This window comes from Mytilus galloprovincialis, chromosome 13 (assembly GCF_965363235.1).
Source record: "Mytilus galloprovincialis chromosome 13, xbMytGall1.hap1.1, whole genome shotgun sequence".
NCBI classification, from domain to species: Eukaryota; Metazoa; Mollusca; class Bivalvia; order Mytilida; family Mytilidae; genus Mytilus; species Mytilus galloprovincialis.
Genome location: NC_134850.1, coordinates 13,784,122 through 13,808,918, shown reverse-complemented (window position 1 = coordinate 13,808,918; position 24,797 = coordinate 13,784,122). Strand labels below are relative to the sequence as shown.

The 24,797-nt window shown below is 31.8% G+C and overlaps 1 protein-coding gene across 7 annotated transcripts in view; it reads left to right on the top strand.

The window, feature by feature from the left end:
* Positions 1-24,797, top strand: part of LOC143057180 (basement membrane-specific heparan sulfate proteoglycan core protein-like) — a 188,417-nt gene that overhangs the window by 35,182 nt on the left and 128,438 nt on the right. For 4 of the 7 annotated variants that reach the window (XM_076230436.1, XM_076230437.1, XM_076230438.1 and 1 more), the window contains exons 5-13: positions 9,441-9,950; positions 11,102-11,227; positions 11,956-12,075; positions 13,864-13,980; positions 18,417-18,527; positions 20,580-20,702; positions 21,479-21,583; positions 22,302-22,430; positions 24,402-24,529. In XM_076230436.1, coding sequence (XP_076086551.1) covers positions 9,441-9,950; positions 11,102-11,227; positions 11,956-12,075; positions 13,864-13,980; positions 18,417-18,527; positions 20,580-20,702; positions 21,479-21,583; positions 22,302-22,430; positions 24,402-24,529 — 1,469 coding nt within the window. Of the gene's footprint in view, positions 1-9,065; positions 9,163-9,440; positions 9,951-11,101; positions 11,228-11,955; positions 12,076-13,863; positions 13,981-18,416; positions 18,528-20,579; positions 20,703-21,478; positions 21,584-22,301; positions 22,431-24,401; positions 24,530-24,797 lie in introns of those variants that run through there. The other 3 variants (XM_076230440.1, XM_076230441.1, XM_076230442.1) reach the window with 2 other exon arrangements.

Sequence of the window (24,797 nt, the reverse complement as noted above, 5' to 3'; positions counted from 1 at the left end):
TACCACTGTTTGTAAATTCCATCAGATCTCTTGTGTCTATAAACTTTGTTTCAATTGACATACACAGGCCTGTGTGGTGAATAAATCTCTATTGAAAGGATTTGATAATGACATTCATAATAAAACAGATAAGATGATAAAAATTCTTCTGTCTTATAAAGAATCTCTCCATTTTACTTGTTTTTTTTAAAATGGAAGTCATAGGGTGTTTGTTTTAACATTTAAAAAAAAAGAAAAAAAACAGAGTAAATATTCATGAAATTTTCCAACAATGTGAAATTTAAATGTAATATTATGACTTTTCAATCAAGTTTACACGAAAAGTTTGCCTTTTTCTTTACTTTAAACATGAAATAAAGTTCTTGAAATGCAGAGGGGATGAACTGTGCAACTATAGAGCTCTAACAAAACTTAAGTAATATGTAAAAAAGTGCACAAATTTATTGTAATTGATTAAAAGAAATTTACAAAGAATCAGACATGCTAGTCTTTGCTTCATTTTAGGTCAAGCACATCCCTTAATTATGAGCAAACTTAAGATGCACCTCTGCTTTGTACTAAATCACTTGTAAAGATACAGTACATATGTATGTACTCGTCTACCATAAACAACAAACAAACATGCATTTTCTTTACTATAATTGATAAACAAAAACAAATCTGTTAGCATTGTTTCATGTTTTTTAAGTTACATCATTAAGGAAATCCCAGTTTGTCCTTCCCACATACATTACATGTAATGTACGTAAAATTCTGATTTAAAAAAAAATCGTTGATGCGCTGATGACAGTTACCTATCTCATGTTTCCTGGGAGATAAAATTAACAAAATTTATGTAATTACTGCTGATTTATGTCTAGCATGCATGAAATTTGCAGATCTAATTTTTCTCAAGATGTATTTCCCATGCTAGATTGTCTACTCAAGTTTGTACCGAAATGACTTTTATACTTTTGATACATGCCTTCTCCAGATAAACAAGAGAACTGATATCTTCTGACATTTACATTTTTTGTTGCATTTGCTCTGCTGCTGGTTTGTTTCAATGCTAACTATGTTTGCAAATATAATAAATAAGAAGATGTGGTATATTATATGATTGCCAATTATTCAAATCTCCACGAGAGGTTTCAAATCATGCTGTGTCTGTAAATACCGTATTTAGTTGTGTATAGTAAGCAGTTGTGTATAATACGCACCCTCCAAATTTGTCAAAAATAAGGATTAAAAAAAAAAATGAAAAAAATAACGTACTATACACATCTAAAGACTGTATAAACATGATAAAATATAAGAATATTGCCAATGATACAACTCTCCACAAGAGCCTCACTCTGGGAGACTCCACGTAAGCCTCATTTAAAACAATAGCATTCACTTAGTTCAAGTTGCTTATCTAAATTTAATTCCATTTTCTTACGCCAAAAGACATATTTAAGTATTGCTAAGATAATGGATTTGAAAGTGCAATTTATACAAGGATACAGCTGGCTCAAATTGTAAATTACTTCAATGATAGTAGAAGTGTTAATCGGACAACGTTTGTGGTAAAAAAAGATAAGTTTTAGAGAACATTGAGCAGTATTCCCCGAAAAAATTCTGAGAATGAACCATTATGGATGAAAATTGCTAAGCATATTGTTATTCTATTATTATTCACACACCTCTTGGAAGAACAATGATACAATCCATAATGTTTACAAGACAGGTAAATGAAAAATGAAGGAAAAGAGAGTATTAGAATATGTCATCACTTAGCTTGATAAATTTATTTATAATCAGACCTGTATAAAGGTCATACTCAGGACTTAAGAAAAATGACCCTATTAGAGGTCACTTTTTGAATTGAGGTTCAAGTTCCATAGGTTTGACAAAAATGGGAAAAATTTAGGGTGATCTGACATGGCCTGTTATTGTAAATTTGACTTTTATAATGTATAGAAAAGAAATACATAGTATTATGGTCAAACAATTTACAAAATTTGAGAAAAAAGTTCAAATGACAGTTGTGTCCTAATATTTTTCCTCCCTCACTATTTTCAAGTGCCACTTGTTCATATCTAATCATTTTAACACCATATTAAAGCCTTTGAAAGTTATGATAATTTTATAGTATATTCTAAGGTATGCATAACTTATAAAAATCAGATTCTGTTGAATCAGCAGTTTAAAAGTTGACTCACTTTATTGAGAGCTATTTAAACAACTTTGATAGTATGTTTATTCACTAATACCACAAAAACTGTGGTGCCCTACATTTATAAGTCTAGCATGGTTGATTTGTTAAGTGTATACATCAGAAAAAAAATATAGGTCAGACTGTAAATTAAGGCTTTCAAAATAAAAAGAAAACAAATTTTAATGAGATATCTTAATTGTGCTTTTTATCAGGAAATATAAGTTTATTGAACTGGAAGGAAAGTTAAATTATGCATGACATCAAGACCATAAATGATCATTATCAATACATGGAGAAATTTCACTGAGGTTTAATAAGTGTCGACAATTTTGATTGATGGGATGTTGATAAGACCTTTTTGTTATATGTTTTAAAATACTTCTTTTGTGCAGTAATGTTAAAATGGGAAGTTAATATAATTTTGTCATGAGAAGTAGTCTGTCCTTGTCAAGAAAAAGACGTTGAGCACCTGGTTATTACCACCCAATTTGAGTAGAATTAATTTGTATGTTTATATTTTAATGTTCTGAAATTTGTTATTTACCAATTATGTTCATGTTATTGAGATAACAAAAGTTCTTTATCCCTATGATAATTAATAATGTTGAACATTTTTAGATAGGATATAATTCCAAAGTTGATAAATCATTTTAGTATTACAAAATGTATAAGTTTTTTCTTTCTTTTTTCTTCTTTTTTTCAGTGTATTTTATCCTTTCTTCTAGCTTGTTTTTGGTGTATTTGATTTTAGTAATTTTGACTTTTGAACATTGCCAACTGCAAAAGCACATGATATATTTTGTATAAGAAGCAGTTTTAACAGTATCCTGAGCAAATACTAGAAAATCAAAGAAGGATAAAAATTCATATTAAAAAACAATTGTTGGCCTTGATGAGTATCATATCTTTGGGTTGATAAATCATTTTATCAACCTGATCAAAAGTCAGTAATTGTATAATATTAACCCATAGTATATCATTCAATCAAAATCAAAATGATACCATGTTGGTACAAAGCAGTGGCTACCAGTAATTAAACCAGGTCAAATTGTATTGTTGAGTTATAGTCACCTTAACCTTTAACCTGTTTCTTATTTGACCTCTGTTGCTGCTTCTCTTGAAATAAGGTATGTAACTCAAGGGACAGTGATATGTCATATAGTTTGCTCCATTTGAGATTCTGGTTTGTAACTATGTAATGTAACTCAAGGGACAGTGATACGTCATATAGTTTGCTCCATTTGAGATTCTGGTTTGTAACTATGTACGGTTTGTATATTCCTTCTTTGTAGTTCTGCTCCAGTCTCAGCACATTCCAACTTTTTCATTAAGACATTCTTCTGCAAAATGAAATTTCTCTTGTGTTGATATAAACACCCTGAGGTATTGACGTATAGTCTAAATGTAGAGTTATCTTGTTTTCTTGGCAAATTATGCAATAACATTGTGAAGTTCATATGGAGGCTTCAATTAACCATGCAACAGAATCATCTGGGGAGTCTGCTGCCATCTTGGCATCATACATTTTCAAAATTCTCACGCATAATTTAAGTTCAGTAGTTTAATATGATTACATTAACAGTGTCTGAAATAATTTTAAGGAAATTTACAATATTGACTTCAATTTGAATCCCAACAGTTGACGAAATAAGAAAATTGTATAGGCAATGAAGTTTTAAATGAAAATCTTGTCATAGGGTGTAACAGAAGATACCTACAGCTTAACTTATTCATTTTTGGAATTAGAAAACAACAAAAAGGCATTTGTTTCAATCTATTTCAGATCTTATACCAGGAAACTATTAATATTAATGTTGCCTACAACTAGTCTACAAGTATATTAATATTTTTTGGGTGTTGACTTGAATAAGTCTCTTACTCATAAAGTCTGTATCTTAATGATAAAACAATAAATTTTTAAAGAATTGTTTGCTTTATTAAGGATATATATAAATTATAAAGACACAGAAAGTTGTAGCTGAGAACAAGAGGACAAAGCAAAATAATTTGTCGAGGTGCTTGAGATGGCTATGACTGAAAGATTCTTTAACCTGAATAATTCCTTACTGTCCACATTCTCTCTCTCTTTCAATTACTGTAGTGATCCATAGTGAGCTTAATATAATAACTGTATTATTCAGTAAAGGGATCTTTTTCTTTATCTCTATAAAAATTAAAGGGAAATAACTCTTTGTCAGGATCAGTTACTTCGCTGCCAAAGGACAAGGAATATTGTTGTAAAAGATTGACTGTTCTGACTCTAGCTGGAAGCTTTTTCATGAATGGTAAATTTATGGTAATCATGGGTTTCTTCCTATTGTGGGGTCACTCGGTTAAACAACTTTTAAGTCTGATACAAAAACGCCTAAGAGATGACGTAAGCATACATTGTATGTTTGTCTGTGTAAGCATTCCTAGGTGAGTAAACATTGGTCATTGGTAATTAGGTACAACATGTATAGTCTGGCCAAGTTACTTAGTACTTACACTTATATTTTGTAGGGTTTTGTATCTTTCAAAAGTTTGTCTACATTTTGCTTTATTGAACTTAGGAAATAAGAAAGGACACTGCAAGAATAGATTCACTGGAAACTTTAAAGTTATCAGGGGATCCTACAGATGGGTCAGTTAAACAACTTTTAAGACTGTCACAAAAATTGCTTATACAAAAACATTATAAGCAGACATCGTATGTTTGTCTGTGTAAGCATTCCTAGGTGAGTAAACATTGGTCAGTAATTAGGTACAACATGTAAAGTCTGGCCAAGCTACTTACACTGATTATCTATGTTTATTGATAATCAGATATACCAATTACACTTATGTATATAGATATTGATATTGATAAGTATTGATAGTGTATAATACTGCACTAGATATAAGATGGATGGATCAGAATTGAGCCATGGAATCTTAAGAATTGAAAGATTCTGATTTTGTTATGTACATTATAAAATTAAAGATATATATGCAGAATGTGTCCCTTTTCTAGGTAGGGTTCAGTTTGTTGTTCTAAGATATAAATTTAGTCCTTTACTTCTTCAATTTTAATGTTTAAACTATATGCCTTGTAATATGCAAAATACGTTCCTATTTGTGAATTGCTTTACTTTAGTAAGCTACACTACATATATCTGAGGGCTTTTGCTTTTATTACAAAAAAAAAGATGTTATTTGCAATTTTGTTTTGCATTCATGGAGAATTCCTCCTTGTAGGTGGGAGTGAAATAAATCTAACATGAAATGTTGTAGCTTTAACATGACATAATATTTACAGAAGGAAAACATAATTACCCAAGGTATTTTGTTACACATAAACAAAATACCAAATGGACTTTGTCTTTTAGAGTCTCAAAATTCATATGGCTAGTCCATCATATTTTGGTAAAAAAGGTTATTTCATAATTTGCTTAAATTAATTTGTAATTTTGGAAGTTGTTACCATGTAAAAGTTAAATTACCTGGATAGCATTTCATAAAAAATTAAATGTTTTGGGCAAAAATGGTCAATTTTGGAATTTAGAATTTATCTAAATATTAGTCTTGTTTGCAAAGATTGTAAAGAATTTTGATGTGATTAAAATAGCAGCATAAAAAAGGTCTTTGGTCATCTTGCTATGTGCTTGTCTCTGGTTTGTAAGGGACGATATCAAAAGTTCAATGAAGGATAAAAACTTAATTCACATAGTCTTTTCATTGACCCCCCTACCCCCCTCCTAACTTAATTTGGGAAAAATTGATTGACCAATAAAGATACATGTAAAATCGATGTCAATTAAATAAAACTTGCAGCAATTTTACCCCTCACCCACAAACTATATGAATTAAGTTTTTTATCCTTCATTGATCTTTTGATGTCGTCCCTAAGGTAAAGATTTCAATACCTTGCCAGACTAAAGACTTGAAAACTGGTATAAATTTGTTTCTTCCCTTAACCACAGCATTTTGGGAGTCATTTATAAGACTGTTTGGCTTAAGAATAATATGCCCAGGTGTAGAGGCATGTCTTCCTGGAGACGGTTCAAAATCGGGCTCAGTGTGTCTGTCCAGTTCAAAGCAGTTAAGGCATATCGCATTATCATTACTTCTAATCTTGAATATTACAGACTTTTGACTCAGACATTTATATATTTTTTGTACACAACAAAGTCATTGGAAAACAGTAAAATTTCCCTCAAGTTACAAAGATTATATGTTTAATTTTACTTCTTTTGGTTGCTCTCACTTGATGTATTACCACATAACCTGTTGAAAAGTTATACAATATGGAGTCAAAAGTCGGTTATATGAAAATTAGTCAATTAGTCCTTGGATGTTAAACAGCTGTCCATCATCATCTTCAAAATCTTTTTGTTGTCTGTAGAAATAAATAGCAAAACTTCAAAATTGACATTTTAATACAAATAAAGAAGGAAGATATTTGACTTTTTCTGGACTGTTTATATAACAATAAAAAAATATTTTTATATCAGTCTCAATATTTATATTTCTAGATCTGTTAATCTGCTGTAATTTATATACCACACATTTCCAAATTTCTTTAATTTGTTTACCTAACATAAAAATATTTTTATAATCAGATTCAACATGTTTAATATTTGTATCAGTTTAATAAGTGCTTATGATAACATTCATTGATAATGTCAAAAAGGTTATTCTCATATAGATAGGTCAATTTCCTACCCATTCAACCTAACATATGTGCTTCATTTCAAATGTTTGCTATCAGAGGGTAGAGATGGGGTCTACAGAAAAAAAGAGTAATGGACAAAAGAGAAAAAAAAATGGGGGGAAATGATAAAGACAAATAAGACAAAAAAACATAAAGAACAGAGAAGAATGGGGTGCTGAAATATAAAGCATAGAAAATAAAGGACTTTAAATAGAGAAAAGTGTTCTAAAAACTAAAGGATAAAGAATTAAAGGATCCCCCATCCAGACTCTCCTATAAGCAGTGCATGAGGCCACGAAATGAAAACATTAATTATTAAGCACTTATGAGTAATATGTATGATGTTGGCATGTGCATTAGCCCAATTAATGCATGTGTTTAATTATTATATCAGATGAAAATTATGCAAAAGTTATAGAAATTGAAAAAGTCATAATCATTAGATGTTCATTTCGTTGGTATTTAAACCATGTGTGAAGTATTAAAAGATTTATAAGAGAATTTATTGAAATATCTAACAGAACATTTTCCTGTTGCTGGAATTTTGTTATGTCTTGATTAATTTCAACAACAACAAAAAATACAACTTTGAAAAATCAAACAAAAAGAAGACAGAAAAAAAGGAAGAGTTCATTTTTCATATAAATGAATATATGCAGGGTAATAAGACAGCAACCAAAGACACAAAAAGAAAAACGCATCCCATTACGGGGTAGCTAAGAAAGGGGGGGATATACCAAAGCTGTATTTAAACTCATTCGTCAAAACAAACTGACAATGCCTAGGCAAAATATGAAAAATAAACAAGAGACATTATTTAAAACACAACATAGAAAACTAAAGATTGAGCTTCACAATCCCATCTTCAGCTTCCTAATTTGAAAAAAAAGGCCATCACAAAATTGCCAATAAGCTGACAGTGGCATGAAACACCAGAAATAAATCAATCATTGCTTGGATGGTTATTTGTAACAGTATGGCATACAAAATGAGATATAAAAGAAGTATAAATATACCATTGCAAATTCACACTAAACACCTGAGAGCAGGGAAACAGATTAACATTTCGAATCTGGGGGCCGCCACAATTTGAAAGGTAATAATATACTCACTATGGATATTTCCATTCCAAAATTTTGTTTGGGCTATTTAAGGTCCCAGCTAGTTGTTCTCTCTGATGAGATTAAAATGTGACCTGTGATAATGTACTTTAATCATGGGTTTCTGTTGAATGTATTTGAAAGACAGCTATTCTGCCAGGGTTCATAGAAGAGGTCCAAGACATTTCAATGTGGTGTCAAGTGACATTTTCTATGAATTTGACTCATATGTTTTTGAAACAGACAAATTCAGCAAATGGGAAGATTTAAATATTTAATCAACATGGAACTTTTCGTATTAAAAATTTAAGAATAGCAAGCAAGATCTGTCAATTACTTGTGATATGTTTTTTCATTGTATTTTGCTTTTTTTGCTATGGTGTTTTTAGTTTGTCTTTGACTTATGAGTTTGAATATCTTTTTGTCATAGATGTTCTGTTTCTCTTTAAGAATCCTCTTCTATCCTGGTTACTTTAAGTTTAAGAATGTAGAGTGTGAAATGGGGTTCACTTAGATTAGTAAATGTTGATGGGATTTTTATACTGCTTGTAGTTCAAATTGCAAAAGATGCCTAAAATCATTTTGTAATATGAGAATCTGGTAAATTTATTAATAAGACCTTAGGAATTCATTCCTTGAGTATCTTATATATCAATTTTTTTAAATCAAAAAGTCCTCTTTTTTCAGTGTGTAAAGCCAACTTTAAATTTTTTTTTTAGAAAAAAATTCAAATGAAAAGATGTCTTTTTTTTCTTCAAAAGGTTCAAAAGATAAATATCATTTGACTTCTTTAGCACATTAAAAAACAGTTAATGATCAATTACAGGTAGTCATTTAAGTATTGATTACATTATAATTGCGGGGTTATGATTTCTTTTTTATTTGAAATATTTATTTAAAACTTCAGCGTAACCTGTTATTAGAACAGATCAAAGTGAGATACATGTACATTTACATTTACCTTGTATTTATGATATCCTTATATTGTGTAGCATGAGTTTATTTTACATGTACTTATATAATGACATGAATATTATTTTATCTGATTTGTTTGTGTAAAAGTTTTTAAAAAATAGCCCGCTATGTAAACCGAAAATAATATCTGTGATGTAATTTGAACATTCTAAACATGGATTTGTTTCGGAAATGTATTTTTATAATTTTTAACCTATATTTTGCCTCTGCACAATATGGGATTGTTTTTGAAAGAGGTAATTATGTATTTCTCATTAGTATGAATACTAACTTTATGTTTTATTAGTGTTTTAGTGTATGTTAATTGGTACATTCGACTATCAATTTTAAACTTTTCTTTCTGTTGTTACAATTATATAAATTACACATAAATGCATTATGCAACTGAAGGACATTCAGCCTTAACTGTTTCAAAAATTTAGAACTACATTTTGAATTTAAAAAACTTAACATATTAGGTTAACTACAATGTAATATGAAAATCTTCTGACCAAAATTTGATATTTAATTACAGATGGAAGAACATGTCCAGATTTTGTTGGAAGGGACCCATCAAGATTACCTCGCTCTGGAGACAACCGTGCCAATCTTCTCATAAACAACATCTTTCCATGCCGTGGTTATGTCGTTGCTTGGCAATATTATCGTATTGTTCCTCGTTACACTGGCTATGTTGGTGTCTGGAGACAAATCAACGATTTACAGTTTCGACTTATTGGTAAAACAGAACTTCCAATTGCCAATGAAGGAAACCAGACTGTCTTCGTTGATCCACCAATTGCTGTCGAGAAAGGAGATTTCATTGGTATTTTTTATCCAAAACTGGCAGAAGAAGGCGTGGTTGCCAGTGCCACACCAGCAGAAGATGCTGTTGACTTCAGAGAATTGTATCAAAATTATTACGCAAAAATCTACAATGAAGATGCAAGTCCTGGAAGCATAGTTAATTTAAATGGCACTGACTTTCAGGATACAAAAGCTACTTTTGCCCTTAAAGCTATAATGGATTACACTGGTATAGATGGTAAGCTGTTAAATTGGTCAATATATAAAAGAAGATGTGGTATGATTGCCAATGAGCCCATTCTCCACAAGAGACCATTTGACACAGAAATTATCAACTATACATGTAGGTCACTTTATGGCCTTCAACAATGAGCAAAGCCCATACTGCATAGTTTCAGTCTTTCATAGCTGACTATGCAGTATGGGCTTTGCTCATTGTTGAAGGCCATAAAGTTACAAACGTTTCATGTTTTGTCATTCAGAGGCCTTTAAAAAAGTTTTATAGCTTACTATTACCTATGAGTTTTGCTCATTTTTGAAGGCAGTACATTAAAGACCTTACCATATCCATCCATGTCCTCTGTTCTCTGGTAATCATATATTCAACAGTTTGAAAATATGACCTTACATTTCAAGTGATCTCAAATTGAAGATCCATTTAAGAAAATTTGAATTTACAGTAGTTAAGGTCAAGGGATGTCAACAGATTTTGATAAAATTTGGCACACAACTTTGGTTGGATGAATTATGAATGAGAAACAATGCATTTATACCTTTTTGAGTTAATACTGATTAAATTGTTTTTAATTAGGTAAAAATTTGCATTTAAAGCACATCGAATGAAAACTGTTCTTAAATTTATCAAATCTTCAATTTCAATTTTTGCGTAAACAAAATGTATGTTTTTGAACTTCCATTTTAATGATATTAAATGGTTTAGTGATAGCTGATAAGAAGGATATGGGATCCTATGGACACATTTTCTCGTTTGTTATTTTTATGCCACATTTATGTTCTCTGGTCCGTCCGCCTGTTTGTCCATTTGTTCGTCCATCTGTCCTACTTCCGGTTAAAGTTTTTGATTAAAGTTTTTGGTCAAGGTAGTTTTTGATGAAGTTGAAGTCTTTCATCTTGAAACTTAGTACATATGTTTCTTATGATATGATCTTTCTAATTTTAATGCCAAATTCGGTATTGATCCAAATTTATGGTCCACTGAACATAGAAAATGATATAGTGTACTATGGATGCATTCATGTTTTTCAAGTTCTACCTCTTGATCATATAAACTAACTTTGATATATTTCCAGTTTCTGTTACCCCATCAAGATGTGCAGACAACCAGTTCTACCTCTTGATCATATAAACTAACTATGAATATATTTTCAGGATCTGTTACCCCATCAAGATGTGCAGACAACCAGTTCCGCTGTGATGATGGTGATTGCGTAGATGGAAGGTTTAAATGTGACGGACAAATTGATTGTAATGATGAGTCAGATGAACTTAACTGTCGTAAGTTTCATGGACCTATAGTCAAGTCCAGTAATTTTATTTGCAGATAATTCAGTTCAGTTCATTGGTATAAAATTATTTGAAAAGACTAATTGAAAATATAATTCGAAGATGATGCTTTTATTTTTTTTTATTTTTCAAAACTTTTGGGTTAATTATGTTTTTTTTGGGGTAAAAACTACACTTTTACATTGATAGCAGCAATCACATGTTTAAATTAGATCTTTTAAGAAATTTTTCATAAAGTCCAATATATCTTTTAAGCCATAATCAGTGTTTTTACCAATATGTGTAAAGTTGTCTATTGAGTTTAAGGTCACTAGGTCAAAGACCAAGTCAAATATCAAGGTTACAATGCCTAGGAACTGATTGATACTTACACACAATATTGGTCACCATTCTTTTGTCTTTGGTTTATAATGGACATTTGGATGAAAAAGACTTGTATTTATTTTGAGTCAAGGGACAAGGTTACAGTAGCTTTTTATTGACTTATAAAACTGTTGAACCATACATCTAATCACTTCCAAAGTACGTATTGGAGACAAAATAACATCTAGATAAAAAGTTTTCATCTAAATTTCTTTTTAGTTTTTATTTAAAAGAGACAAAAGATACCAAAAGGATTTGCAAACTAATAATCTAAATCATGTTACTCCTATCAAATTTGATGGCAATTTGTTGCACACATCTACTGATATTTTATGTTATTGATTTTATGCTTACAGCCGCAGTGATATGTAATACTGATGAGTTTCGTTGTAATAACAAGCAGCAGTGTGTACCCAAAGTCTTTGTTTGTAATAGACAGTTTGACTGTGCTGATGACAGCGATGAAGACAATTGTCGTAAGTTATCTCCTCTTGGATTTATTTAAATTTTGAGCTTTAAACCCTACTTCCTATTAAATTTATGAACTCAAATTTGCATTGAAACCTTTATATCTAGCTTTATCACTAAAATGATTGAAAATTGATTCTTCGGATTTTTGGAGATATATATATATGTGCTTTTTTTGTACCTGATTTGTACACCACATAATTATATTCTGTATATTTTGTTCTTCCTATCACATTTTATGGAAGTGAAATTTTGACAGCACAAAGCAGAAGTAATATTTGAAATAATTTAAATTAATTGAGTCAGAATACATGTATAAGGCATCTTGAGTTAAATTTTAGATAAGAACATTTACAAAATATTTTGAATTGCTAATAACTTTCTGCACTTATCAATGGATATCCTTATCAATGGCTTAAAGTTATTTTCATCTTATATACAAAATGAAATAACCCACATGCCTTTAAAAAGCAGATTTAATTTACTGCATTTTAGGAAATTGATTCAGCTTTTTTTTTTGCAAAACTGAAGTTTTCATGTTTATTTAAAGGGACAGTTTGAGAAGTGTAAATTAAATTTTCAGTTTTGGGCAGGATCATGGTTTGGAGACTGGGTTAAGGTTTTTATAATGAAACAGTTTATGAAAATTATGGCCCTATCTATTGAATTGCAAAAGAGGGACAAATGATACCAGAGGGACAGTCAAACTCATAGATTGAAAATAAACTGACAACTCTATGGCTAAAAATAAAAAGAGAAACTGACAAATAATAGTACAAAAGACCAACATAGAAAACTAAAGACTAAGCAACACAAACCCTAGCAAAAACTGGGGGTGATCTCGGGTGCTCCGGAAGGGTGAGCAGATCCTGCTCCACATGTTCTACCCGTCGAGTTGTTTATGTTATAGGTGCAAATCTTGAAAGTAATATTGGATAGAATAACTCTGAAATTATATATCATTTTTCATTTGAGCTGTCATATTTCACATGTAACCTGTTTTGTCCTCATTACAAGTTGTTACCCTCAGTGTATACAAATTGTATTAACTATTTTGTGACATTTCATTGTATTGTGTTCAGTTTTCCACACCCTTAATTAACTCATAAACTACCACCAATTTGCTGTGCTAAACAACTGCTAAGGACATTGACAAGGTTACAAGACTAATTGATTGAAGGTCAAATGGGATTATCCAGATGTTAATATTGAGGTTTTTGGGTAATTTGTAAGTAGAATTTGTTGCCATTAGAAGGAGCTATAACTTTTGTCTCACTGGAAAGGGAATAAAGTTGTCTCTCCCCCATAGGAAAAGGAGTAATTTTGTCTCCTATACAGGAAAGGAATATAATTTTTGTCCCCTATACAGGAAAGGAAGATAATTTTGGTCCATGCTAGAGGGTTGATAACTACATGTATGTGATTAAAGTACAAGAGCAGACAACATTGTTCCCACAGTCAGGGGAAATATCATTGTGTTTCAACTTCAAGGCCCAAAAACTTTGTCCCCCACATGAAAGGGAAAGTATTTTGTTCCTACAAGAAGGTTAGATTACTTTGGGATTAAAGCACAATGGGAGATAATTTTGTCCTTGCTAAAAGGATAGTTTACTTTGTGTTATAACAACTAGGACAGATAACTATGTCATTAAAGAACAAGAGCAGACAACCTTGTCCCCCACAAGAAGGGTAGACAACTTTATACCTTCTAGCATGGTAGATAACTTTGTATTCGAATTACAAGGGCAGATAACTTTGTCCCCCAGCATTTTGACATGTATATGTAAATGTTTTAGCCTATGATCAATGCTCATCAAGCGAGTTTCGTTGTGACGATGGATCATGCATCAGCGTGAATTCTGTCTGTAACGGCAGATCTGACTGCGCTGATCGCTCTGATGAGAGAGGATGTCGTAAGTATGGCTCAGGAGCATTTGTGATGTAACAGTGCATTATGCTCATTTATGCTCATTTATGCTCATAGTATCATCTCCCATGTAGAAATATTCATACTTAATTAAATATGTGTAGATATTCCAAGCCAGTCATTAGATTATTTATCTTATAGTTTATAACATGCTAAACTCTTGATGTACAGAAAGGGTTTGAATGTCCCAAAATGTTAAAAATTTATTCTAAAATATCTTATTTTTATTTTCAACTTTTTTGTTATGTGTCATTTATAGAATACATGTACTCACTTTTATTTGCCAAATTATTAGCTCACCTGGCCTAAAAGGCCATGTGAGCTTTTCTCATCACTTGGCGTCCGTCGTCGTCGTCGTCGACGTCGTCGTCGTCGTTAACATTTTTTCAAACATCTTCTCCTCTGAAACTACTGAATAGATTTGAATGAAACTTAAAATGATTGTTCCTTAGATTATCCTGCACAAAGTGTGTGCTTCGATTTTTGATCCGTCAAAAAACATGGCCGCCGTTACTTAAAATAGAACATAGGGGTCAAATGCAGTTTTTGGCTTATATCTCAAAAACGGAAGCATTTAGAGCAAATCTGACATGGGGTAAAAGTGTTCATTAGGTCAAGATCTATCAGCCCTGAAATTTTCAGACGAATCAAACAAACCATTGTTGGGTTGCTGCCACTTAATTGGTAATTTTAAGGAAATTTTGCAGTTTTTGGTCATTATCTTGAATATTATTATAGATGAAGATAAACTGTAAACAGCAAAAATGATCAGCAAAGTAAGATCTACAAATAAGTTCATATGACCAAAATTGTCAATTGACCCCTTAAGGGGTTATTGTCCTTTAATGACAATTTTTCACAATTTGTTCATCACATTTGCTAACTTTAAAAAATCTTCTCCTCTAAAACTACTAAACCAAATTCAACCAAACTTCAACTGAATGATCAGTAGGGTGTATAAAATAAAGTTTGTGCTTTATTTTTTATTTCGTCAAAAAACATGGCCGTCATGGCTAAAAATAGAACACAGGGTAAAATGCAGTTTTTGGCTTATATCTCAAAAACTCCAGCATTTAGAGCAAATAAGACAAGAAGTTAAAGTATTTATTAGGTCAAGGTCTACCTGTCCTGAAATTTTCAGCCGAATTGGGTAACTGGTTTTTCAGGTATAATGCCCCTGAATTGATGATTTTAAAGAAATTTTGCAGTTTTTGGTTATTATCTTGAATATTATTATAGATACAGATAAACTGTTATAGCAAAAATGTTAAGCAAAGTAAGATCTACAAATAAGTCAATTTGACCAAAATTGTCAATTGACCCCTTAAGGAGTTATTGCCCTTTAAAGACTTTTTTCACAATTTGTTCATCATGTTGACTTACTTTAAAAAATCTTCTCCTTTGAAACTGCTGTATCAATTTCAGCCAAACTTAGGCTAAATGAGTTTCAGAGTATCTAGTATAAATTTTATATTTCATTTCCATGTATGTCAGAAACATAGCTCCTATGGCTAAAATAGAACATAGGAGAAAATGATTTTTTTTTTGCTTTTGAAGAAAATAGGACGATTCAAAGAACATTTAAATAAATTGAAAAGCCAAAATAATCATTGATGAGAGATTTAACCAAAAAAATTAAGGTGAGCGATTCAGGCTCTTGAGAGCCTCTTGTTTTATAAACCCTCAATATACATGTATACATCTATTATCCATAATTATAATCATTTTAATTCCCAAAATAATGTTATTTCCCCTAACTGTACATGTTACATCAGTCATTTATAATAAAATCATTTTTATTCACCAAATTATTTTATAAACCCTAAATATACATGTAACTTATCTATTATATATTCATTGTTATTCCCAAGAATATTTTCAATACATGTATATATATTAATATAATCATTTTTATTTCAAACTTATTTTATAAAGTTCCAATATACATGTATACCAATTTTCCTCCCAGACATAGTATTTACAGTTTACTATGGGTTATTTATTTTAATCACAATGGGTTTTCATTTTATATTTAAACACTGCTATAAATTGTGCATAATTCTTACTTCATACTTAAGTGTCCAAGGACTTCTTTGGCAGAGTAGTTCATTCTATTAGCTCTGAGGTTGTGAGTTCAAATGTTGCTGGATGCGAGGTGCATTTGACTACAATCTTAATTGACAAGGATTGCCAGTTTTCCTGTTTCATGGTTCTCTCTGGGAACTGTAGCCTCCTCATCAAAACTGTCAACCATGATGTATCCAAGGTTGCTGAAAGGATGTAGAGTCCCTGCTGTATATAACCTGAATAATTCAGTCCCTCCTTGTTATCCACACTTCCTCTTGCAAAGGCCTGAACACAATAATGATAAACAGGTTTCATTAATCCAACCCCCCTTAAATCTTCCACTGTTTTTCATCAATATGATTGAATTTTTACTGTTGGTTGTGGATATTTTTTTTTTTTATGGAATGAGGTTAGTGTGGTATGAAGATACCTTGCTAGCATGCTGGCTCACAAGATAAGCATTGCTATGAAGATTCTGACTCCATTTTCTGTAAGTCAGTGCTAGCATTCCTATATATCATGTTCTATGTTATATATGCATAATTATCAATTTTAAACCTTTTGATATATTAACCTAGATGAAAAAAATCATGGGAATGTCTTACTCAAAGGCAACACTCTACTACAGACCATTTGGGGTATTTTTGGTTATTGATAAACGACCTTTCTTCTATTGCAACCTTTAAACAGTGCAACTCTCAATGTGCGAAAGGAGTTATATATGACTTGTCAAATGGTGAATATTTGAAATTGGTTGTACATGATTTCTAAGCTTTAGATTGCAATGCAAAATACTTGGATTGTCATGTATTTTATTTTTAATGTTATTTTTATTAACAGATTTATTTGATTTATGGTGATTTTTGTAATTTTATTTTGACTCTTTAGTTTTTATTGACTTTACATGTTTTATTTGTTTTAGTACTAACTCTATTACTATTAGTAATAATGATTGATATGTTTATTTAGATATATCGTACATGTATTGCTAATAAAAAAATAATGCTGTAAAACTGTTTATGAACACTAAGAGATAAGATAAAATAAGATCAGATAGGGTGTATTGATATAAGATTTAAATTTCTAATCGTTGACTTCAGGAAACACCCTTAGAAAACGTGAATGCACTTTTTATACTGATTTATTTTCTTATAAAAGATTGCCACTTACATTTTATTAAAATTATGATGTGTACTTTGTATACATATGCTAGGGTTTACTTGCATTCTAAATAGGACTTATACCTAATGCCTCAATAAAGTCATTAGGGTATATATTAGCCAATCTGTTGTGAAAAGGAAGGTCCATTTAGACCTATATACCTATATATATATATATATACAAAAAAAGTTTCTTTTCAAGCAGTGTACAGAATTATATATTAAAAATTAAATACACAAAAAGAGTTTTAAAAGCAGCATTGTCCATGTATGTTCCAGAGACAATTATAATTACTTAGAAATCGGTAGTACGAAATATTTCAAAAACGGTAAGAAATTTACAGTAAACGCAAACATGACTTGCAAATCAGAAAATTTACTCTATTGTATAACATGTGTCAACTGTAAAGAAAATTACATAGGTCAAACAGGAAATAGTGTGTGTGAACGGGTCAGGATCCATAAACAGCAAATACGGCAACCCGAGTACAGACAAATTCCGTTGAGCGAACATTTAGACATTTGTGCGGGAGGAAAATTCAAAATTTTCCCGTTCTTCAAATGTACGGAACCAACAGAAGAATACCGTAAAGAACTAGAGAGAAAATTCATAAAAGTGTTTGACGCCAAGCTTAATGCTTAGTAGTTACATGAACAATAACGTTGCGTCATACTACTAATATGTTACGAACAATGACGTTACGTCATAATACTAATGTGTTCCCCATAACGACGTTCATAGTCTTGAAAAGTCCCAAGATGGATGAAAGCGCTAGACAATGCTGCTTTTAAAACTCTTTTTGTGTATTTAATTTTTAATATATATATATATATATATATATAAGAATTAGAAGATTAAGAGATAAGGAAACAACAAAATCCAAGTTTATTTCTCATATATTTAAAAAAAAAAAAATATCAATTTTTTTTTAAGGCTAGTAGGGCTGAAAAGAAATACACTCACTGATGCAATAACAATTATGATATGATGTTTAAAAAAGACTCTTTCAAATCATTATGGGTAAACAAATTTCTTTCATGGCATTATGGGTAATAATTATATTGAAATTATCCCCTACCATCCTTAATTATTGCTTTTCAAACTTGTGTTTATCATGAAAAGTCAGAAAAAGCTACCAAATAAATATGTTAAATAATGGAAAATTTTGACAATTTTGTTAATGTATATTTTCAGCCGAGGGATGCCGTTTGGGCCAGTTTGAATGCCGTAACGGACAATGTATTGAATCCTTACTGAGATGTAATGACCAGTTTGACTGTGATGATCTGTCTGATGAAGAAGAATGTAAGTTTAAAGTCTGAGGGTGGGGATGGGTGTGGCCCTAGGTGACAGATGAAGTTTGGTGGTAGGGATGGGTGTGGCCCTAGGTGTCAGATGATGTTTGGTGGTAGGGATGGGTGTGGCCCTAGGTGAAAGATGACGTTTGGTGGTAGGGATGGGTGTGGCCCTAGGTGACACATGATGTTTGGTGGTTGGGATGGGTGTGGCTCTAGGGAACAGATGATGTTTGGTGGTAGGGATGGGTGTGGCCCTAGGTGACAGATGAAGTTCGGTGGTAGGGATGGGTGTGGCCCTAGGTGACAGATGACGTTTGGTGGTAGGGATGGGTGTGGCCCTAGGTGACAGATGATGTTTGGTGGTAGGGATGGGTGTGGCTCTAGGGTACAGATGATGTTTGGTGGTAGGGATGGGTGTGGCCCTAGGTGACAGATGATGTTTGGTGGTAGGGATGGGTGTGGCACTAGGTGACAGATGAAGTTCGGTGGTAGGGATGGGTGTGGCACTAGGTGACAGATAATGTTTGGTGGTAGGGATCGGTGTGGCCCTAGGTGACAGATGATGTTTGGTGGTAGGGATTAATGTAGCAAAGGGGAGTAAGTCTGAAGGTCAGGATTGATGTAGCTCTAGGGGACAAAAATGAAAGAGTTGAAGTTTCAACTCTGAGAAAAGTGATCGATGTAGCAAAAGGGTTCTGCTAGGTTAGGACGAAGTCATAGAGGAGGAGTTATTTGGTACTTAGGGGATAGACATGATTAAATGAACCTAAACATGGAAGTTTTGTGTTGTTAAACAAGAGAGGGCCTTGGTTGCTGAGAGTATAAGTAGTTCATCTGCAGTTATTACTTATCTGTCATGACTGAGGTTGTGGGTTCATACCTTGCTGGTGGCAAGGTGTGCTTGACTCCTATCTTAAATATCTAAGATTGCCAATAGCTTCCCCTACCTCTAAAGAATAGCCATCATGATATTGCCAATAGCTTCCCCTACCTCTAAAGAATAGCCATCATGATATAACCAATAGCTTCCCCTACCTGTAAAGAATAGCCATCATGATATTGCCAATAGCGTCCCCTACCTCTAAAGAATAGCCATCATGATATAACCAATAGCTTCCCCTACCTGTAAAGAATAGCCATCATGATATAGCCAATAGCTTCCCCTACCTGTAAAGAATAGCCATCATGATATTGCCAATAGCTTCCCCTACCTATAAAGAATAGCCATCATGATATAACCAATAGCTTCCCCTACCTGTAAAGAATAGCCATCATGATATAGCCAATAGCTTCCCCTACCTGTAAAGAATAGCCATCATGATATTGCCAATAGCTTCCCCTACCTGTAAAGAATAGCCATCATGATATTGCCAATAGCTTCCCCTACCTGTAAAGAATAGCCATCATGATATTGCCACTAGCTTCCCCTACCTCTAAAGAATAGCCATCATGATATAGCCAATAGCTTCCCCTACCTCTAAAGAATAGCCATCATGATATAGCCAATAGCTTCCCCTATCTGTAAATAATAGCCATCATGATATAACCAATAGCTTCCCCTACCTCTAAAGAATAGCCATCATGATATAGCCAATAGCTTCCCCTACCTCAAAAGAATAGCCATCATGATATAGCCAATAGCTTCCCCTACCTCTAAAGAATAGCCATCATGATATAGCCAATAGCTTCCCCTACCTGTAAATAATAGCCATCCTGATATAGCCAATAGAGCTGAAAATGTCGTTAAACATCAACAACCAATCTATCTTCATCATTCAACAAGAATTATTGTAAATCAGCTTATTTTAGCAGAAACTTTGTGATATAATTTCACGTTTTTGAAATTACTTCGTGATGTTAAATAAGGAAAGATGCAAATTTTACTGATTTACAATGATTTATAATTGTGTTATTTTCTACTCCTGAAAATGGGGGAATAGATAATGTCTCTGAAAATTTGTTGGTTTACAGTCTTTTATATGGTCTCTATGGTCGGGTTGTTGGCGCTTTGACAAATTCCCCATCTCTTTTCTCAATTTTATTTTATATTTTATTTTAGGTAATGTTGCTCCACCATGTCCAGAAGGACTTTATCGTTGTGATGATGGACAATGTGTTTCACCAGACGCCAGATGTAATGGAATAGTCCAATGTAGGGATCGCTCAGATGAAGCAAATTGTGGTATGATTTAAAACACACAATAGATTCTAGCTTATTGCATAAGGCAACAAACTTTTTTCGAAAAAGAGTATCTGTTTTAATGAACATGAGAAAACCAATACACCTTATTGCTATTTGTCTATCATTACTGGACATCACAAAAGTTCCAGTAAAATTTTGACGCCATGATGGAAAAGTTATTGATGTATGATGTTCAAGCCAGGACAGACTTCCAAATAGCGATAAGGTGTATGGTATACTAAATACCAAACTAGAAAGGTACACCATTTGTATTGTAAAGACACAGTTTTATTGCCTCCAGATACTAGACAAATAATTACAGAAAAGTTCAGTGATGTTTTTTTATTTGCTTAAATTGCGACATGATAGGTTACACTACAATTAATGCTCCCATATGATTTTATATTTTATAACTTTTGATATTTCTAAAATAGCAATTATTATTATTATTAGAATTTTGTTCATTGTTCAATGATAGCAATTAATCAATAAACACAAATATGATTGAATTTTTAGTACCCTTTATATGGGGTTATTTTCTCGTTGGGTTTTGTTTGCAGTTTTGGCCTTCAGAAGGGAAAAGTTAAAAAAAATCTGCATTTATATTCTCATTTCAAAGTAAATAAACACTGAAATTTTCACTTTGAGTATATTTCACATTAAAAATGTCTCTCACACATATTGCAAAAATTAGACACAAACAGATATTTTTGGATATATAGTATGCAAAGAAAAGAGTTCTGAGTGGTCCAGACATCTAATCTTTCTATTTTTAGCCTGCAGACCAGATGAGTTTCGATGTAGAAGTGGACAGTGTATACCAAACTCTAGAAAATGTGATAGTACCCCTGACTGTCAGGATCGTTCAGACGAAGAAGATTGTAAGTTGTCCTTCTGACTTATGACCTTTGACCTCTATGTCATAGGGTACTTTGGATTATTTACTTTTAGTTGGGTATCAATTTTTATGGATTTCTTGTGTAAAATTTAAAAGTGCAATGAATTATGTAATTTCAAATGGTTTTGTTAGCAAACATTTGAAAAACTACAGAATCTTTTAAATATTCATAAAAATACATTTGTTCCTTGATTCTCAAAAAAATATAACCAATGAAAATAAAAGAATCTAAAATATTTGTATTCTTTTTAGTATATGGGAAGTCATTAATAATCAAATTCAGCACAAGTTTCTTTGCTTTTAAAAAAAAGAATTTGAATAAAAGGATTTCCCCACAAATGTCAATCAAACAGCAATCCAACAAGAACATACAACTAACAAGACAAGTAGAGGTGAACATACAATCATCAATTATATACAACCCCCATAAAAACAGGAGACATTTAAAAGGAGTTTTTTGAACGACCTTGACCTTGATGAGGGTCTTGCATTAAAGTTGGTATTTTAGAAATTAAGCTTTCAAGTCATATTTTCACTTCAAAGAAGCATAAACAAATCCTTTTCTAACAATGAAGGAAAGATTAATGTCATGTGCATTCTTGTTTCATTTTACAAATCACAAGGTATTCACTTTCAGGGATTATATTGTATCAAAGATTTACCTTGCACTGATTCACTGTCGTTTGTTATTTATTTGATAGGTCCTGTAAAACCAGTATGTCCAGAGGGAATGTTTACCTGTGCTGATAATCAGTGTATACCACAAGCAAGGAGGTGTGACAATAGACAAGACTGTCGTGATAATACTGATGAATCTGTAGCAACATGTGGTTAGTATATCATTGTTGAGCCTGCGACATAGCGACCTACATTCCGTTGGCTGTATCAACATTTTTAAAAACCTTTTAAATTGAAAAAAATGCATAGCTTGAGTGGGGCATTCATGGGACACATTCTTCTTTTATGTTTGCTCTATTGCCTATACAAATAGGTACTGTAAATTTAATGTTTGCTTTATTGCCTATACATATCTTTTATGTTTGCTCTATTGCCTATACAAATCTTTTATGTTTGCTCTATTGCCTATACAAATCTTTTATGTTTGCTCTATTGCCTATACAGATCTTTTATGTTAGCTCTATTGCCTATACAGATCTTTTATGTTTGCTCTATTGCCTATACAGATCTTTTATGTTTGCTCTATTGCCTATACAAATCTTTTATGTTTGCTCTATTGCCTATACAAATCTTTTATGTTTGCTCTATTGCCTATACAGATCTTTTATGTTTGCTCTATTGCCTATACAGATCTTTTATGTTTGCTCTATTGCCTATACAGATCTTTTATGTTTGCTCTATTGCCTATACAAATCTTTGATGTTTGATCTATTGCCTATACAAATCTTTTATGTTTGCTCTATTGCCTATACATATCTTTTATGTTTGCTCTATTGCCTATACAGATCTTTTATGTTTGCTCTATGGCCTATACAAATAGGTACTGTAAATTTAATGTTTGCTCTATTGCCTATACAAATCTTTTATGTTTGCTCTATTGCCTATACAAATCTTTTATGTTTGCTCTATTGCCTATACAGATCTTTTATGTTTTCTCTATTGCCTATACAAATCTTTTATGTTTGCTCTATTGCCTATACAAATCTTTTATGTTTGCTCTATTGCCTATACATATCTTTTATGTTTGCTCTATTGCCTATACAGATCTTTTATGTTTGCTCTATTGCCTATACAGATCTTTTATGTTTGCTCTATTGCCTATACAGATCTTTTATGTTTGCTCTATTGCCTATACAAATCTTTTATGTTTGCTCTATTGCCTATACAAATAGGTACTGTAAATTTAATGTTTGCTCTATTGCCTATACATATCTTTTATGTTTGCTCTATTGCCTATACAGATATTTTATGTTTGCTCTATTGCCTATACAAATCTTTTATGTTTGCTCTATTGCCTATACAGATCTTTTATGTTTGCTCTATTGCCTATACAAATCTTTTATGTTTGCTCTATTGCCTATACAGATCTTTTATGTTTGCTCTATTGCCTATACAAATCTTTTATGTTTGCTCTATTGCCTATACAAATCTTTTATGTTTGCTCTATTGCCTATACAAATCTTTTATGTTTGCTCTATTGCCTATACATATCTTTTATGTTTGCTCTATTGCCTATACAGATCTTTTATGTTTGCTCTATTGCCTATACAAATAGGTACTGTAAATTTAATGTTTGCTCTATTGCCTATACAAATCTTTTATGTTTGCTCTATTGCCTATACAAATAGGTACTGTTAATTTAGATTTTTTTCTCCAAAATTGCTACAAGGTCAGTCTTGCAAACAGGACAATTTAATTTTTATTTCATAAATTTCTTTAATTGTAGGTATCTTTTAATGAATCATTACTCTCACAATTTTGTCATTTGTTCAACAATTTAAATAAGAAAAATGCACATATTTTTTTTCCAATTTATAATAACTCATATCAGTTTATTGTCCTGTCAGGTTTTGTTAGCATTTTGGGCTTTGAGATGTGGAAGTTAAATCTTTGCAATGTTTTAACATTAAATCACATTTCAAAGCATGTAAATGAACAGTTAAATTTTCTTGTGAGGTTAGTATATCATTGTTGAGCCTGCAAAATAGCAACCTACATTCTGTTGCCTGCATTAACATTATAGTTCAGTCTGTGGTTAAATTTCTTTTAACATCAATAACTTTGTCAAACCTTCATGGAATTTTTATTTGACTGAAAAATTACATAGTTTTGATTTTTTTTAGGTGTAATTGTGACCTCACTGAAAATAACGAACAAAGAGCTAGTTCTGAATGAGGGAGAAACTGCTGTGTTTGATTGTGTTGTCGAGGCTAATACCGCTGTCAAAATCCATTGGACCAGAGGTTCTCAGGTAATTACCATGGTGATAGTGTTGATGTTATTATTGTTTTTTCATTTCAAAAGTTATAACCATGCAACTGGACATAATGCTTTTTTTTGCTTACAGATTTATACAATTATACTTATGTGACAACATATAAATCAACACATAATAATTATTTTAATAAGCTTATTTTATATAACATAATCTTGGTGGAGTCCATGAAATAGTTTAAGATTTGACTCAACTTTAACACTTCAGAACTTTGATGCAATATCTTTCTTATAAGCAGTATTCT